The sequence below is a fragment of the Eptatretus burgeri genome, chromosome 15 (assembly GCF_056783735.1).
Source record: "Eptatretus burgeri isolate ZD-2024b chromosome 15, Ebu_testis_v1, whole genome shotgun sequence".
Lineage (NCBI taxonomy): Eukaryota > Metazoa > Chordata > Myxini > Myxiniformes > Myxinidae > Eptatretus > Eptatretus burgeri.
In genome coordinates this window covers 40256391-40272467 of record NC_140975.1, presented here as the reverse complement: position 1 = coordinate 40272467, position 16077 = coordinate 40256391, and the positions used below count along the sequence as shown (strand labels likewise).

The window sequence follows — 16077 nt, the reverse complement described above, 5'->3', positions numbered from 1 at the left end:
AAACCTGCTTGCAAAGTTATGAGAAAAACAGAAGAGGCGGCCATTTTGGACGCCATCTTGGATTGCGGAAAACGCTCAAGGAGGATTTATGAGAACTTTTAGTATGTTATTCTAGACATATTCCTGGACCTATCCTGAAAAAATCAGCTTGTTACCAAAAATGTCCAGGTTAGGGCCTATTTTGACCTAATGCTCTTGGACTATTCGGAGAGCGAGTGTGTGAGCTTTGTCAGGATTGAAAGACATATTCTAAGTGTGACCAGCTTGTGATTTTATCAATGTCTTAAGAGGGGGAAGAGGCTGCAGGCTGTAGGCTGCCAATCTGAAGGATGGGGACTGCCATGGCAGAGGGTGGAAATATCAGCGAAGGGATGGAGGATTTTCCCGAGAGTCAGAGAATGTTGAAGAAGATTAGGAATAAGACTGGGCCAAGAGCACTGCCTTGGGGCACTTCATCCTTGACAGAGAGAGAAGATGAAAGGATTTCGTTGAGAGCCACATGTTGGCTCCGAGAGTAGTGGAAGTCAGTAATCCAATTGTGGAGTTGGCCTTGGATGCCAAGCTTGGAGAGCAAGGCGGGGTGCCAGACTATCAAAAGCAGATGTGTTTCATCTCATGTTTGACATTGTGGGCCTCCATCCATTGTTGGGTGAGTAGAAGCAGCAGCATGTCCGAGGTGGGGTGACGTGGTCTGAATCTGAATTGGTGATCTGAAATGAGGTGGTTGGAGGGTTTCATGTCAATTGCAGTGATGATTCCATGACTTTGTTGATGATTGGAAGGAAGCTGATCAGTCTGTAGTTCAGGGGGTCAGTTTTCACACCTTTTTTACCCTGCCCACTCATGGCAAAAAGTGGAGTTAAGCAATTGGTTCAAGTCCGTCTGTCTATCAGTTTATGATCAAGCAACAGCTTATTTAAATCAAATGTTAGATTTTGAACACGGATCGGAACATGAATAGGAAGACGAGTCTTTCGTTTTACCGTATTTTGGCTCTGAATTTGTCCCGATCGCCCATGCGCAGAGGAGTAAGATGATTGAAAGTCATTCAAATAGGAAACTTACTGCTTTTAAAGACATCATAATGGACACATGATCGGCATGAATAACTAATGCAATGTGTTTGATGGGGGTGATGCAAGAGACACTGGGAAATGGTGGTAAAACCCGGAATTTATTTATTTATACGCTTTTAAACCTTTATTTAAATTGAATTAGACACTTTAAGAAAAGAAAACAAATCGCCTTCATAATACTTCCAGGAACCATGCATTATATCGATATATAGCATTTGAGGGCATGGCATGTGTGGCAGGATGAAGAAGAGGCCACCAATATGGCTATGTACCATGCTGATTACCTCCGCCACCGAAGGTGGACGGAAGGTATGTTTTCATCTCTGTCTGCCAGATCTTTATGAACAAGTTATCTCAAAGTTGTGGACGGATTAGGACAACATTTGTTGGACAGGATGGGTGTGTGACGTGGATGAATTGATTGGAATTTGGTGAAGATCCAGGTACGAGAGTTTTTAAATGTTTATGCCTCTGCTGACGAAGTCGCTGGAGGCATTATGTTTTCGGGTTGTCCATCTGTACGTACGTCCGTTCATGCTAATTTTCTGTTTTCTCTGCAACCACTTATCTGATTGACAAAATTTTCACCATTGGTGCAACTACTCATGTGAAATGTTTTAATGATAATTATAATGTCAGAGGTCACATGGTGTGGCAGCCATGTGGAAAAAAAAAGAAAAACTTTGGACCTCCATATCTCTGAAACCACTCCATGGAAAAAATAGAAACTTGGCACAATGTGAAGTACATACATACTCCCCATGGGAAACAAATGTTTTTTTTTGTTTGTTTTTTTAAATATAATTGCACATCAAACTTTTTATTTGATCAGTATAAATTTTTTTAAGGGTCAAGGGCTAAATTGTATTGGGGGGGGGGGAGGTGATGATGTCATCGGTCATGTGGCTCAGCCATATTTGACATAAAAACCTTCAAAAATCATCTCCAAAACAACTGAACAGATTGTGGTGAAAATTTACAGGTACTAGTACGTGCCCGTAAAAAATAAGAAAAAAAACAATATATAAATATTCAAATCGTGACCAACAACCAACAACCACACAGGCCGTTTCTTCGCTCTCGCGTGCCCGCACGTGCGTGGCCCGGAAGTTGGCATATTATTCGCAATTTAGTTTTAATACCCAATTATTCAATTAGCGCCAAAGTATTTTACCTTTTCGCAATGTCGTGGCAAGGAAAAACAAAAAGAGAAGAGAAGAGAGAAAAAAAATTTACTTCCTGGTTCGGAGCAAACCAGCACTCTGATGTTACCGAAATTTATGCACCGTCTAATATGAAAACAATCATAACTTGGGGCATTGTGTTTATCTATAAATGCGCATAAGAAATCGAGAAATTATTAGAATACACGAAGTCATCACTCTCCGGAAGCCCTACGTTGTAACCCGTAATGGGGAACGTGGCTGTGCTTCCCTTCCCCATCGGCCACGCCCACGCAACAACGTGTCTTGTCATTGGTTTGGTAAATAAATGGCCATAACTTGGGAAGCACTTGTCCAATTAATATCAAACCTTGAAAAGGCACATCCTCAGGTACCCAGCAATATATCTGGCACGTTTCAATGAGATCGGACCAGTGGTTGTCGAGAAACAGCGGTACGTACACACACACACACACACACACACACACACACACACACACACACACACACACACACACACACACACACACACACACACACACACACACACACACACACACACACACACACACACACACACACACACACACACAAACACACAAACACACAAACACACAAACACACAAACACACAAACACACAAACACACACTACTGGAATTATAGATAGATGATCGCCTAGCCATGAGGAACAAAAAGTTCTTCAACTCTGACATCATAGGTTGCATGGTTTGGCGGCTGATTTTTTTTTGAAGAATAAACCTTTAAAATTGTTCTCGAGAACGGCTTGACAGATCAAGGGAAAACTTCATCCACATGTGCCTCAAATAATTAATAGGTCACATGGTCTGGCAGCCATATTGGATTGAACAAAAATCTTCTTTTCAAAAAAAAATCTCTTGAACCACTTTATCAGTAGATGTGAAACTTCACAATTATGATCCAGTCGTCATGGGGAATATGTTTTGAATTTCAAGCTGATTGGATGCATGGTCTGGCAACCAGAATAATTTAATATTTTGAATCTACGTTCAGGGATTTAAATCAAACTTGGTACAAGTATGTATAATGACATAATAATGTGAGTGGAGTCATATCAGTTGACGTCGCAACGTTGAAGAGCGCCGTTCTTGTTATGTGATTCTTCATCATTGAGAAATGGGACCAAAAATGATATACTGTCGGACCCCAACATTTGCAAAGGTGAATGCTGAAAAATACGTTTTTTTTTATTTTTATGTTAACATGGTTCAGGCTTGTGGAAGAGCAATGATACAGGAAAACCTAACAAAGGGAACAGCAGGATAAAGGGGAAAAACCAACAGCAGTGTGGAGGGAGAAAGTAGACAGACAAGGAATGTCAGTAATGATGAGGGGTGAGGGAGAACGCAAAGGGTGGATAATACGGATACATAAGTAAATTGTGTTTAACCAGTTTGGGATTTTGTCAAGGTATGAGTAGAGGGAAGAGGCTGCTGCCTATCTGTCAGAAGGATGAGAGATGTCATGGCAGAGATAGAGGATTTTTCAGTCAGTGGGATCATTGATGAAGATTAGGAATAATATGGGGCTGAGAACAATGCCTTGGGGTACTCCAGCCTTGACAGGGAGAGGAGATGAAAGGGCTCTGTTGAGAGCCACACGTTGGCTATGAGAGTGAAGGAAGTCAGAAATCCAAGAGTGAAGTTGGCCTTAGATTCCATAGGCAGACAGTTTGGAGAGCAAAGCAGGATGCCAGACTGGATCAAAAGCTCAAGATATGTCCAGAGAGGGCCCTGATCTCATCTCATATCTGACATTAAGGGCCTCTATCCATTGTTGGGAGAGTCGAAGCAGCATATCCAAGGTAGACAAGGACGAGGCTGTCGGAGAAAAGGATTGATTTTATGTCAATTGCGATGATGGATTCCATGACCTTGCATGTTTCATGATGATTGGACATGTTTTTGGAGTGAAAAAAAATATTATTTTATTGTTTTGAAGCGAGAAAGGGTATGGGATAGAGTTGAGGAGGCTGAAAGGTCAATACGTACTCGGGAGAAAAGAAGCAGACCATGGCTGACATAATTTGCATGCCAGCTAACCCAAGGAGTGGTCCTGAGCAAACCTGAATGATACAACACAACACAAGGTACAGTTTAACACCGAAAATTGGACCAAAGCACAAACTGCAATACAGGGAAGAAAATATAACAAACACATGATGTATCCAGTCTGGAAAACAGCTTTTATGAAATGGGGAGAACTGCTAATCGAACTGGAACTGCAAGTTGAAATGCAACATTTCATGAAATGCGACACAAATTAAGCTGTCAAGCTCTCAAAATGCAACCGCTTTAAGACTGCTGGCTCATGGCCGACCGTTATTTTTTTTACTGGCGTCTCCTGGTTTTTACTGGGGACCAAGAATGTCTCCACTCCATGGCTGGACCATGTGGTGGGATCTGTTCTTCATCTGTCATTGTCATGTAACTGATACAAGACTACAAGCAGAAGCATTTGCAAAGCAAATAAGTATAATGAAACGCCCATCTGTCTGTGAAGTTGAAAACCAAGAATGAGCTTTTCCATGGACAAATTTGTGATATTAGTACTTGGTTGAACCTCCAGACAGTTATTTTGTAAACAGGAATAGTTCTGGATATTCCAGAAAAAAGACGGTAGAGGGGGTTAAAGAAGAGAAGAAGTTAATGGCAATATGAACCAACCACTCCTTCCACATCTTCAGGCATATAGAGCTACTGAGGCAGTTTTCCCTTGGCAAGGATGCACATTCCTGGATGGGTTGCCACTCTGATGTAAGTCACTCGAATGGCTAAATATTCCAAGCAAGCTGGTGCTTATTGTGCCAACCATGGAAGGATGACAGGCTGAATCAACCCTCCTGGTGTTATGAAACAGGAGGCTCGAACTCAAGTCCCAAAGATCTCAAGCCAGCCACTTCAACCAGGAGGGGGGTGGAGTGTGGGATTGCATCGGCTTAAATTTCACATGCACACAAGCAAAAAAAAATTTTTTATTGATAAATTTAAACATTTTATATGAAATAACCTCGAAACATGACTATCAGGATAACTCAAGCTTTAGAGGTATGTGTACTCACTTGTATGCCGTCTTGCCTGGATTCACATCTTGGTGTCTCAGTTCGGGAGATTCCTCAATATGTGTGCCATCCATCGGGAGGACATGAAGCAGGCAGACCACTCTGCTATTATTGTAGAAAATTAAAGGTTGCACAGTGCCTGATTTCCTAAACAAATTCCAAATTCCTGCCCAAATATTAAGGGGGCACTGCATCAGCACCACACCCTTACCCCCAGTAATGATATGACCTATGGGCTGAATTCAGAATTGATTTCCAGTCGAATATGCATCATTCTCCACCAACAAACTCCAAAACAGCCCCAAATATCAAAGTTAGAAATGTAGCTTTATTAACAGTTCTCATTTGAGTTTATGTTTCCAAAGTGTTTGGCAGTTGGCAATGCAGTGAGATCGGTTTGTCGTAGGCCATGGGTTATCAGCAGCCTACGTTTCAAGTTGATAACTTGCAAAGGAATCTTTCACTCCTATTATCTTGCTCTGAACAATACTGATGCCTCCCCACGCAGATATGATGAGAACCGAAAGCAATCCAGACTTTCCTTGGATAGAGGACGCAAATGTTTCACCAAGGCCTGTCGACAGCTGTCACCATCAGGTGAGAAACTCAGTTGTTTGCAATCGTGTATCAAAGTACACCATAAATACGGTCTACAAAAGTGGTGCTATCAGGGTGTGTGTGTGTGTGTGTGGGGGGGAGAGAGAGGGAGAGAGAGAGAGAGAGAGAGAGAGAGAGAGAGAGAAGGGGAGAGAGAGAGGTGAGGGTGAGAGAGGGAGAGAGAGTGAGAGAGGGGGAGGGAGAGAAAGAGGATGAGAGAGTGAGAGGGAGGGAGAGGGCGAGAGAGAGTGGGAGAGAGGGCGAGAGGGAGAGAGAGAGGGGAGAGAGAAGGTGAGAGGGAGAGAGAGAGAGGACGAGGGTGAGAGGGAGAGAGAGGGGGTGGGAGGGAGAGAGGGTGGGAGGGAGAGAGGGAGAGAGAGGGGTGGGAGGGAGAGAGGGTGGGAGGGAGAGAGGGTGGGAGGGAGAGAGGGTGGGAGGGAGAGAGGGTGGGAGGGAGAGAGGGTGGGAGGGAGAGAGGGTGGGAGGGAGGGAGGGTGGGAGGGAGAGAAGGAGGAAGGCAGGGAGGGAGAGAGAGAGGGTGAGAGGGAGAGGGAGAGTGAGAGAGAGAGAGGGTGAGATAGAGAGAGAGAGAGGGTGAGATAGAGGGGTGAGAGGGAGAGAGAGAGGAGAGAGAGGGGTGAGAGGGAGAGAGAGAGGAGAGAGAGAGGGGTGAGAGGGAGAGAGAGAGAGGGTGAGGGAGAGAGGGGAGAGAGAGAGGGGGAGAGAGAGGGGAGGGAGAGAGAGGGTGAGATGGGGGGAGAGAGGGTGAGATGGGGAGGAGAGGGGAGGGAGGGGGAGAGAGAGGACGAGGGGGGAGAGAGTGGGGGAGAGGGGGAGGGAGGGTGAGAGAGAGGACGAGGGGGGAGAGAGTGGGGGGAGAGAGTGGGAGGGAGGGAGAGAGGGTGGGAGAGGGGGAAGGAGAGAGAGAGGATAGGAGGGAGAGAGAATGAGAGTGTGAGAGGGAGAGAAGGAGGGGTAGAGGGTGAGAGGGAGGGTGAGAGGGAGAGAGAGAGGGAGAGCGAGAGAGGGGTGAGAGAGAAGGGGAGAGGGAGAGAAGGAGGAGAAGAGGGTGAGAGGGAGGCAGAGAGAGGGGGAGAGTATGAGAGGGAGAGAGGGGGAGGATAGGAGGGAGAGAGAGAGGGGAGGGAGAGAGGAAGAGGGAGGGTGAGAGGAGAGAGAGTGGGAGTGGGGGAGAAGGAGAGAGAGAGAGGGGAGAGGAAGAGAGAGGGGGAGAGGAAGAGAGAGGAGGAGAGGAGGGAGGGAGAGAGGGAGAGAGAGGTGGAGGGAGGGAGAGAGAGGGAGAGAGGGTGAGAGAGGGTGAGGACAAAGGAGAGGGTGAGGGAGGGGAGGGAGAGGTGGGGAGTGGGGGGAGAGAGGGTGGGAGGGAGAGAGAAAAGGGGGGGAGAGAGAGAGAGAGAGAGAGGGGGAGAGAGAGGGTGGGAGGGAGAGAGGGTGAGAGAGAGTGAGATAGAGGGGGTGAGAGGGAGAGAGGGAGGGAGAGAGAGTGGGAGGGCGAGAGAGAGGGGTGAGAGGGAGAGAATGGGAGGGTGAGAGAGAGAGGGAGAGAAAGAGGATGAGAGAGTGAGAGGGAGGGAGAGGGCGAGAGAGAGTGGGAGGGAGAGGGTGAGAGGGAGGGAGGGAGGGTGAGAGGGAGGGAGGAAGAGAGAGAGGGTGGGAGGAAGAGAGAGAGGGAGGGTGGGAGGAAGAGAGAGAGGGAGAGAGGGAGGGTGGGAGGGAGAGAGGGTGAGAGGGAAGGAGAGAGGAGAGGAGCAGAGGGTGAGAGAGGGAGGGAAGGGAAGAAAAGGTGGGGGAGAGAGAGGGAGAGAGAGGTGAGAGTGGGACAGAGGGGGAGAGAAGGAGGGAGAGAGGGCGGGAGAGAGAGAGTGGGTGAGAGATAGAGAGAGTGGGATCGGTAGAGGGAGAGGGTGGGAGAGGGAGAGAGAGAGAGAGAGAGGGTGGGAGAGGAGGGAGAGAGGGGAGAGGGAGAGACAGAGGGAGAGCTCCAATCTATTAGCTCAGCCATGACAAGAGAAACAATAAATTAGTTCGGCCATTTACATAAGTGGATATCTTGAACCTCAAGCTCAAGGTTGGGGTTCGGATCGCTGTGCTGCATTGTGCATGTCTTGCCCGATAAGGTGCAAATACCAAATGAGATAAAATTAATATCCATTTCCCGACCTTCCTGGCAGAGCCTTGGCGAGAGGAACAATCTGCGAGAGTTGTATTACCAGGAAAAGGAGGAATGAAGCATTTGACCACAATGGAGTCGTTTTTTCCCAACACAAGCTGCAGCAATTCCTCATATGACAACCCAGTCTTCATATTGCTCTTCCACACCTCAAGCTCGTCAAAAACACAAAACGTCTGATGGAAAAGTTCTCAGGAAAACTTCCTTCGAACAGATTATGAAGATTCCTTTCCCAATCCAACCATGCTTTGAGAATCGTTTGATTGCAAAAGGTCAATATTTTTGCGAACTTTTTTTCCACAAAGACATTGTAACAAAAAAGTTTTGATTTTATCAGAGGTATATATGTGCACGCATGCACGCACACACACACAAATAAACAAGTGACTTGGTTTTTATCATGGTGGGAAATCCAACTCTTGGTTTTTTTTATTTTAATACTCATGGCTTTGGAAACGGTCCTTACTTTCAATCAAGTTATTACTCCGCCACCGAAGATGGACGGAGGTTGTATTATCACCGATTTGTTTGTCTGATTTTTCACCATTGAGAGATTTGGCCAAAAATGATATACAGCACATTTCAAAAAGTTTTGGATGGGTTCCAACAAACTTGGTCTTGTCACCTCCCCAACTCATCCACCGAACAGATTATATTTTGGTTCAGGTCCGGATGCAGATCTGACCTGTCAGTGGGATACAAAACGTAAACTGTTCAGCCTGATGAAGGTATTCACTCTACCGAGTACTGTTCCAGTTTGGAATAGTGCGATACAATAAGAAGAGGAATTGTATTTACCGGCAAAGCTATCTGGACACACATTGCATTAATTTTCTGCGAAACAAAACTGAAATCTTGGATTGCAGTTCCATTGGCTCAAAATGTCAACTTGGGGTGAACTTTTAACTTCTCCACTCATATGCATGTTTCATTTGGAAACTTTATACATCAATCAAAGATGGTCAATCTTTTACCAAGCTGTTAGTTTGAGAATTTAATTTTTTTATTTTTAATTTAAATCCATTTTCATGTCATTTTTTTGATCCATTTTGTTTCATACGAGGACAACATGCATGTTGCACGGAGCCACGAAAGTTTATCCTGATGGGGAGCTTGACTTGTGCCAGGAGCGGCAAGACCCTAGGGACGTTTACAGACGATGCGGGGAACCTTGTCGATCGAGTGAACGGAGAACCAGAACCGCGATGACTTCTTGTGATGCAGTGAAGGGGTGGGAGAGAGGAAAACCATCACCCAATTAATCCTAAATTAGTTTAAGACTTGTATTGCAAAACAAACGAACAAAGCAGTGGAAACAACAGCTGGTCACGAGCAAGTCATCGAGGCTCAGGGGAGCGGGGGGAAGAATAGAAATAAAAAGGGAAAACGGCATTAATAACATTTGTGTATTTATACATAACAATACAGCACGTAACATTCAATGTGGAGCAAGCCCATCTTACATAAAACATGTTTACAGCACAAGAACAGATGGACACAAGCCAATAAGAAAGGGCCACAGAAGCTGGTCGGCATCTGTGAAAGATGAAAAACAACAAAAAGAAAAAAAAAATGCTAATTGTACAGCATAAAAGATAACAAATTAAAAAGTCTCCGAGCACACCGCCCACATCGCGGCCGTGGCAACGAGCTTACATTCGTGCGAGAAGGGCGGCGAGCGGCACAGGTCAGCCTGGCTCGACCTCGCGGCCTGCACGTCATCGCGTAGCCGCTCACAGTCCCGACAGCATTTGCAGCACAGCTTATCCCATGACCGGACACATTTCGCAAAGCAGCAGTGCATCAAGCCACAGTGTCCCAAATGGACAGGCTGCCTTTCAAACGTTCAATTTCATTTCACATTCTCCTAAATGCTAATCAATCGGCCAAAATGCATTTTGCCTTTTCAGAGTCTAAAATTTTTATTTACTTTTAAAACGTGTCATGTTTTAGAGTTTGAAAGTTCTGCCATAATGGACGTTTTTCTTTTAAAATGGGAACACACCAGGTAACCAGGGACCCGTTTGACCTTGTCTACCTGTCATGGTGTGTGTGTGTGTGTGTGTCAGGTTGGGGGGAGGGGGGAGATTCTCTCATCTACATCGAAGATGGATAAGGGGAAATAAAATATACACGTTCAGAACAAATCTACAAAGCTCATGTGGTTAAAATCTCACAACTTCACTTGGCAACAGGGCAGAAGACGGTCGGCATTCCGTGTGGAATCAGATTCTCGTTTCCGTTTCGTTATATTTAAAACGGGGATAATAAGCGGCTACAGGGTACATTACATCCGTTTGTTGACACTGCAAGCTAAAAAGCAACACATCTGCACACCTGGAATTAAAAGCACTTCAAAACCTCCCGGGTTAAATATCAACGCAACAGGTGTTACCCCTCGAGTAAATGCTTCCGGCTCTGTCTTCGCTTCGATCAAAAGGAGAGGTCTAGCCCGACCCAAGGGAATGACGCTGCAGCGTGGGCAGATCTGGCGACGATGACCCGAAAAGTGTGTTGGCTTCAGAATGTGTGGCCGAAGGAACTGCCTGGGATGTCTCCACCAAAACGTGCCTGTGCACACACGACAAAATTGGGAGAACACTCACAACTGCCTTTTTAAGTCTTTTAAATATGTCGATAGCTCAGGACCCCAAAACAGAAAAGCTCCATGTGGGGTGAGGAGTTATTTGTCATTAATTTTGCAAATGAATGAAATGAGCACAAAAAAGATGCCAAGGATGAATGATGAAAGCAGGCGAGGTCCTTTCTGGACACCGGAAGATGGGATGGCGGTGGCAGGATAGTTACTGGGAGGGAGGGAGTGGTCTGAGCAGGGTAGTTACCGGTGGGTGAGAGGGTAGTTGAGATAGAATCATCATAATTGCTTGTCGAGCTGTAGTCTAGATTTAGGAGAAACGATTACAGTCCTGATCTCCAAACAAATACAGTTCAAAAAGCAGTTAGTCTTATCTTCCTGGAAAGCCAGTCTGAACAATGAAAACCTGCACATGACTCAAAACCTGCAATCTGTATGAAAACAAGGGCAAGAACCCCATATCAAGTTACCTTGAGATACCTCCACCCTACAAACCGATTGACGGGCACAACTCAAGTCAAAAAGCTTGAATTTGTGTCTGTAAAAGGACTGGCCTCCCAATTCCTCCCTCCCATCCCAACTCTTCTCCGAGAAGCAACTTCTTGGAGCAAACAAGATTATCATCTCCAATGGTGGAGAAACATCTGGACAATCTTGACATCTTCAGCAACTGGTCTTGATGGCACCAGCGCACTCGATTCTCAAACACTGTACGTCTAAACTGTTACCCTTTCGCAGATTCCCCTTAGACAGTTGTCTCCCATTAGAAATCGATGGTGGCTTTTATCATTCCGATACATAAGAAGGATGCCTAAATAGACGCTCTTATCTTTCGATGGAAAACCCTTCTTTCCGTAATCAGCAAGGCCTACATATTTTCAAACTCCAAGACGACATCATCAATATGGTTTCCATCCTCAATGGTGTCCCATCTCCTAGCCTAGGAGATAGTGTACTACAACCAAACCCATTCCTGGTTTCCACTGATGCCTTCTAAGCCTCTTTGGAAACATTGCTATATAAATTGACAGATGACTCCACTCTGTGCTGGAAAGTCGTTCACAACAAGGCTGCAAGGGCACATCCTCATCTGCAAATCCAAAGAAAATGTAAGGAACTGGTGAATTACCTGGAAAATATAATGAATCATTCCAAGTACCACACTCATTCTGTCTTTAACTCAAGACCATGACAACTAAATCTTCAATTTACTTCTGCAATCAATCCCTGGCCACAGTGTAGTCCATGGAACTCCTTGGACTAATAATAATCTGTCATGAACATTCCCGGACCAATCACATACAGTATCTAAGCCGCCCTCCTGGGTAGGAAGGGATCCCAGAATTGTCTGCAGAGCAGTGTCATTCCTTGGCCCCTTTCAATTCCAAACGGTAAACAAGGCCTTTACTCGCAGTGCCATGGAGTATGGTGCTCCTCTGTGGGCTGCTGCTACTGGATCTCACCTTACACCCATGGAAGCAGTGAAAATCCAAAGCCACGAGGATAACTGGAGTGACATTAGGAGGTCGAGGTGCAGAGCCTGCTCCTCTTCCACTGCAGACCTTTCCTCATTTATCCGACTTGTCAGCTTTAACTGTCTGTTCCCAAGTCCTTTGTCGACTTATCCCACCTGTTCCCATGTCACGCCTGCATAAGTCTCCATTAATGTTGCCAGTCTTTTTATTCCTTGGTCATTTCTTGAAAGCCAGTTCCCCTCTGCTACATTTTCAGCCTCTCAGCCTCTATCCTCTGCTTTCCCATGAGCCTTGTGTACAAAAGAAAACAATAAAATTGGACATTGTGCTGTTAGTTCAACATTGTGATGGCTGATATACGAGCTGGGGTCTTACCTCTTTAAAAAAAGATAGTTATCTCTTCTCCAGACTGTCTGCCGCAGCCAAAAGCATTTTACCCTGAAAAAGGGGTACATGTCAAAGCAAGAAATCCAAACTACAAACCTCATTGGTTCATTACTTTCACAGACAGCAAAGTGCCACACACATAAAAAAATCCTTTTATTTCCTAAAGCCACAAACCATTTTCCCCCATTGAAGGGCAAAACTCAGGCACGCACGCAGGCCACCCTGCCTGTGAAACACCGGGATGACAGTTTATAATTTGGATTGGGATTCAAACCCAGGCTAGATAAGATGGCTTAGAGGTGTGTTTGCATACCTCTAGGTCGAGACCATCCATCCAGCCCCAAATAGTGTTACAAAATGGAAAATGCAGAACAAACCAAAAATAAACTTCAGCAAATGTTTTTATTTTTAATATTTCTAAATAAATAAATCGCAACATTGAGATCAGTGTCCAATTTTACCATTGCAACCAATTAGGACATACACCTAGGCAGTTATTGCCTGATGAACGCAAAGCGAAAAGCGGGGTTAAGCAATTGGTTCATGCCCGGTTGTCTTGTCGGTCTTATCGGTTTATGATCCAGGAGCAACGGATATTTAAACTGAATGTTACATTTTGAATACGAATCAGAACGTGAACAGAAAGACAGGTTTGCCGTTTTACCCGATTTTGGCGCCAAATTCGACCCGATCACATCACATGTGCGCAGAGGGAAGTGAGATAATATTTTTACTCTGCCTGTCTGGTAGTGAAACAAAATTGGAAATCATTCCAAAGAGGCAACATTGCTTTTAAGGATGTCACAATGGACACACACAACAGGTAGGAATAACTAATGTCACGTGTTCAATCGGGTGATTTAAAAGACACTGGGGAGAATGGCAGTAAAACCCAGATTTTATTTATACACCTTTAAACCTTTATTGAAATTGAATTTTTCCTTGAACACTGTATAACACAAATCACCTTCATAATACTTCCAAGAACCATGCTATGTATCGATATATAGTATTTAAGAGGGTACAGTGTCGTGGTGAAGAGGTCGCCGATATGGCTATGTATGAAGCTGATTTACGCTGTATTCAATGAAGATCAATAAAGCCTCCACGTCCTAAACTGCGACTCAACATCTTATTATAGTGTACAAAAGGGCGTGTACAAGACTTTCAGTGGCGCTAAACTTGCGGATTTTAAAAACGATCTTTAAAATCATTATTGTATTAAAATTTAAGTATTATACTTGAATACTGTGTGGGGTAGGCCAAGGGGGTGTTCAGTTATGAACCAGCGAGCAGTAAGAAACGTGATAACTCAACACACCCTTCGGTTACTCTCACCTCACACTGTCTTCCCTTCCACCACCACCTCCTCGCTCCCCCCTCCTCTACCACCTCACTCCCCTACCACCTCCCCTCTTCCCCCATTCCCTCCACCTCCTCTCTCCCCATCTCCTACCACCTCCTTGCTGACCACCCATCCCCGTCCACCTCGCTCCCCCATCCCCAACCACCTCCTCTCTCCCCCATCCCCAACCACCTCCTCGCTCCCCCATCCCCAACCACCTCCTCTCTCCCCCATCCCCAACCACCTCCTCGCTCCCCCATCCCCAACCACCTCCTCGCTCCCCCATCCCCAACCACCTCCTCGCTCCCCCATCCCCAACCACCTCCTCGCTCCTCCCATCCCCAACCACCTCCTCGCTCCTCCCATCCCCAACCACCTCCTCGCTCCTCCCATCCCCAACCACCTCCTCGCTCCTCCCATCCCCAACCACCTCCTCGCTCCCCCATCCCCAACCACCTCCTCGCTCCCCCATCCCCAACCACCTCCTCGCTCCCCCCATCCCCAACCACCTCCTCGCTCCCCCCATCCCCAACCACCTCCTCGCTCCCCCCATCCCCAACCACCTCCTCGCTCCCCCATCCCCAACCACCTCCTCGCTCCTCCCATCCCCAACCACCTCCTCGCTCCTCCCATCCCCAACCACCTCCTCGCTCCCCCCATCCCCAACCACCTCCTTGCTCCCCCATCCCCAATCACCTCTTCGCTCCCCCTTCTTCACTCCCCCTCCCCTACCACGGAAGCAAGAAATTGCTATGAATTCAATGATCTTCTTGCAAGACGAAGCACCACCGCATACGTTGAATAGTGCTTTGGGGTTTTTGAGACGACATTTCCCGGGTGATCGACTCATCTCTCGACACATCACAGACGATCCATGGGCTCAATACTTTCCAGATCTGTCTTCTTACGGAGGTTCCTCAAAGCTAAAGTACCATCAGACTCTGTTATTTGTGGGGGATACGTTCGTGAAATAAACCGTGAATAGCGAAGTACAACGGCGTACGGAAACAACCGACACACACTGCAGAGGTTGAAAAATAACATCAAATGGGAAATCAGACGCAGCTCAGCTCCAATTCTCAACAGAGTTGTTGACAACTTCAGTGTCCGTGTGGCAGCTGTCATCCAATGGAGCATGTTCATTTAGCACTTCATAAACTACTAATCACATTGCTCCTTATGGCTTGTTAAAGCTTTTTTTCACTATAACAAACAAAAATTTAACTCCTCTGGTGTGTTATTAGACAAAAAAAAGTAAAAAAATAAGTCAACCATTAAAATAAAATATTGTAGGTAAATAAAAATTTGCACATCATCTTGGAATGGACACACACACACACACACACACACACACACACACACACACACACACACACACACACACACACACACACACACACACACACACACACACACACTTTTCTGCAGAGTCAAGAGGTTGACACGAGTACACCAACAACTTTTGAAAGATATTGCGCAATGAAGAAAACGTGGCTCCCTGTTCGAACACGTGGAAATCAAAATGTTGTTATCTTGTGGAATGCACACGTCGTCACAAACATTCCCAGAGCCAGACAATTGTCCAATTTGCACTGACACAATAACTTCTCCATTGGCAGATATTACTGTTCCGTGCCTGTTGCTTTAATAATACACAGATATCAGGAAGTAAATAAAAATAAAACGATGTCAGAACATCCTGTGTGTAACAAGAGCCTCGGGCCTTACAGAGTACAGAATTTGGCAACCTACAAATTAGCAAATTGTTATTGCTGCTGAGAAGGCCGCAAAGCAATTAAATTGTAGGACAAGAAGATTTTAAATGCAGAGGAATGTGTAAATGCGAAGATAACAAACAAAGCTGTGGATACTTATGACTTTCTCATTCTGCCCACGATGCTTCAAAGATAATAACTGCAGCTGTGGAAGCAAACCAATCCAGTAACCACAACACCTTTCATCAAGCGAGAGAGGCGAACACAGGTGGATACCAATCGGAGCAATGGATGCTCCTTTACCAAAAAGCGACACACCAAAATATCATTAACTTTGGTTAGTCCAACATAACTACAACCCTTAAAGCCGTTTCATAAACTGCTCAATTCCATAGCACCCAAATTGGGATGTGTCAACTTTTGGCAATCAA

At 45.6% G+C, this 16077-nt stretch overlaps 2 protein-coding genes across 24 annotated transcripts in view; one reads left to right on the top strand and one right to left on the bottom strand.

The window, feature by feature from the left end:
• Window positions 1–8526, top strand: part of LOC147012003 (myosin phosphatase Rho-interacting protein-like) — a 65102-nt gene extending 56576 nt beyond the window's left edge. For 17 of the 19 annotated variants that reach the window (XM_085856551.1, XM_085856547.1, XM_085856538.1 and 14 more), the window contains 2 exons: window positions 5849–5937; window positions 8130–8526. In XM_085856551.1, the coding sequence (XP_085712677.1) occupies window positions 5849–5937; window positions 8130–8186 (146 nt within the window). In that variant the 3' untranslated portion in view covers window positions 8187–8526. Of the gene's footprint in view, window positions 1–1315; window positions 1386–5848; window positions 5938–8129 lie in introns of those variants that run through there. The other 2 variants (XR_015051602.1, XM_085856553.1) reach the window with 2 other exon arrangements.
• An 871-nt stretch (window positions 8527–9397) lies between these two features.
• Window positions 9398–16077, bottom strand: part of LOC147012002 (uncharacterized) — a 71976-nt gene continuing 65296 nt past the window's right edge. For all 5 annotated transcript variants that reach the window (XM_085856527.1, XM_085856528.1, XM_085856524.1 and 2 more), the window contains 2 exons: window positions 12575–12637; window positions 9398–10699 (listed from right to left, as the gene is read on the bottom strand). In XM_085856527.1, the coding sequence (XP_085712653.1) occupies window positions 12593–12637 (45 nt within the window). In that variant the 3' untranslated portion in view covers window positions 9398–10699; window positions 12575–12592. The remainder of the gene's footprint in view (window positions 10700–12574; window positions 12638–16077) is intronic.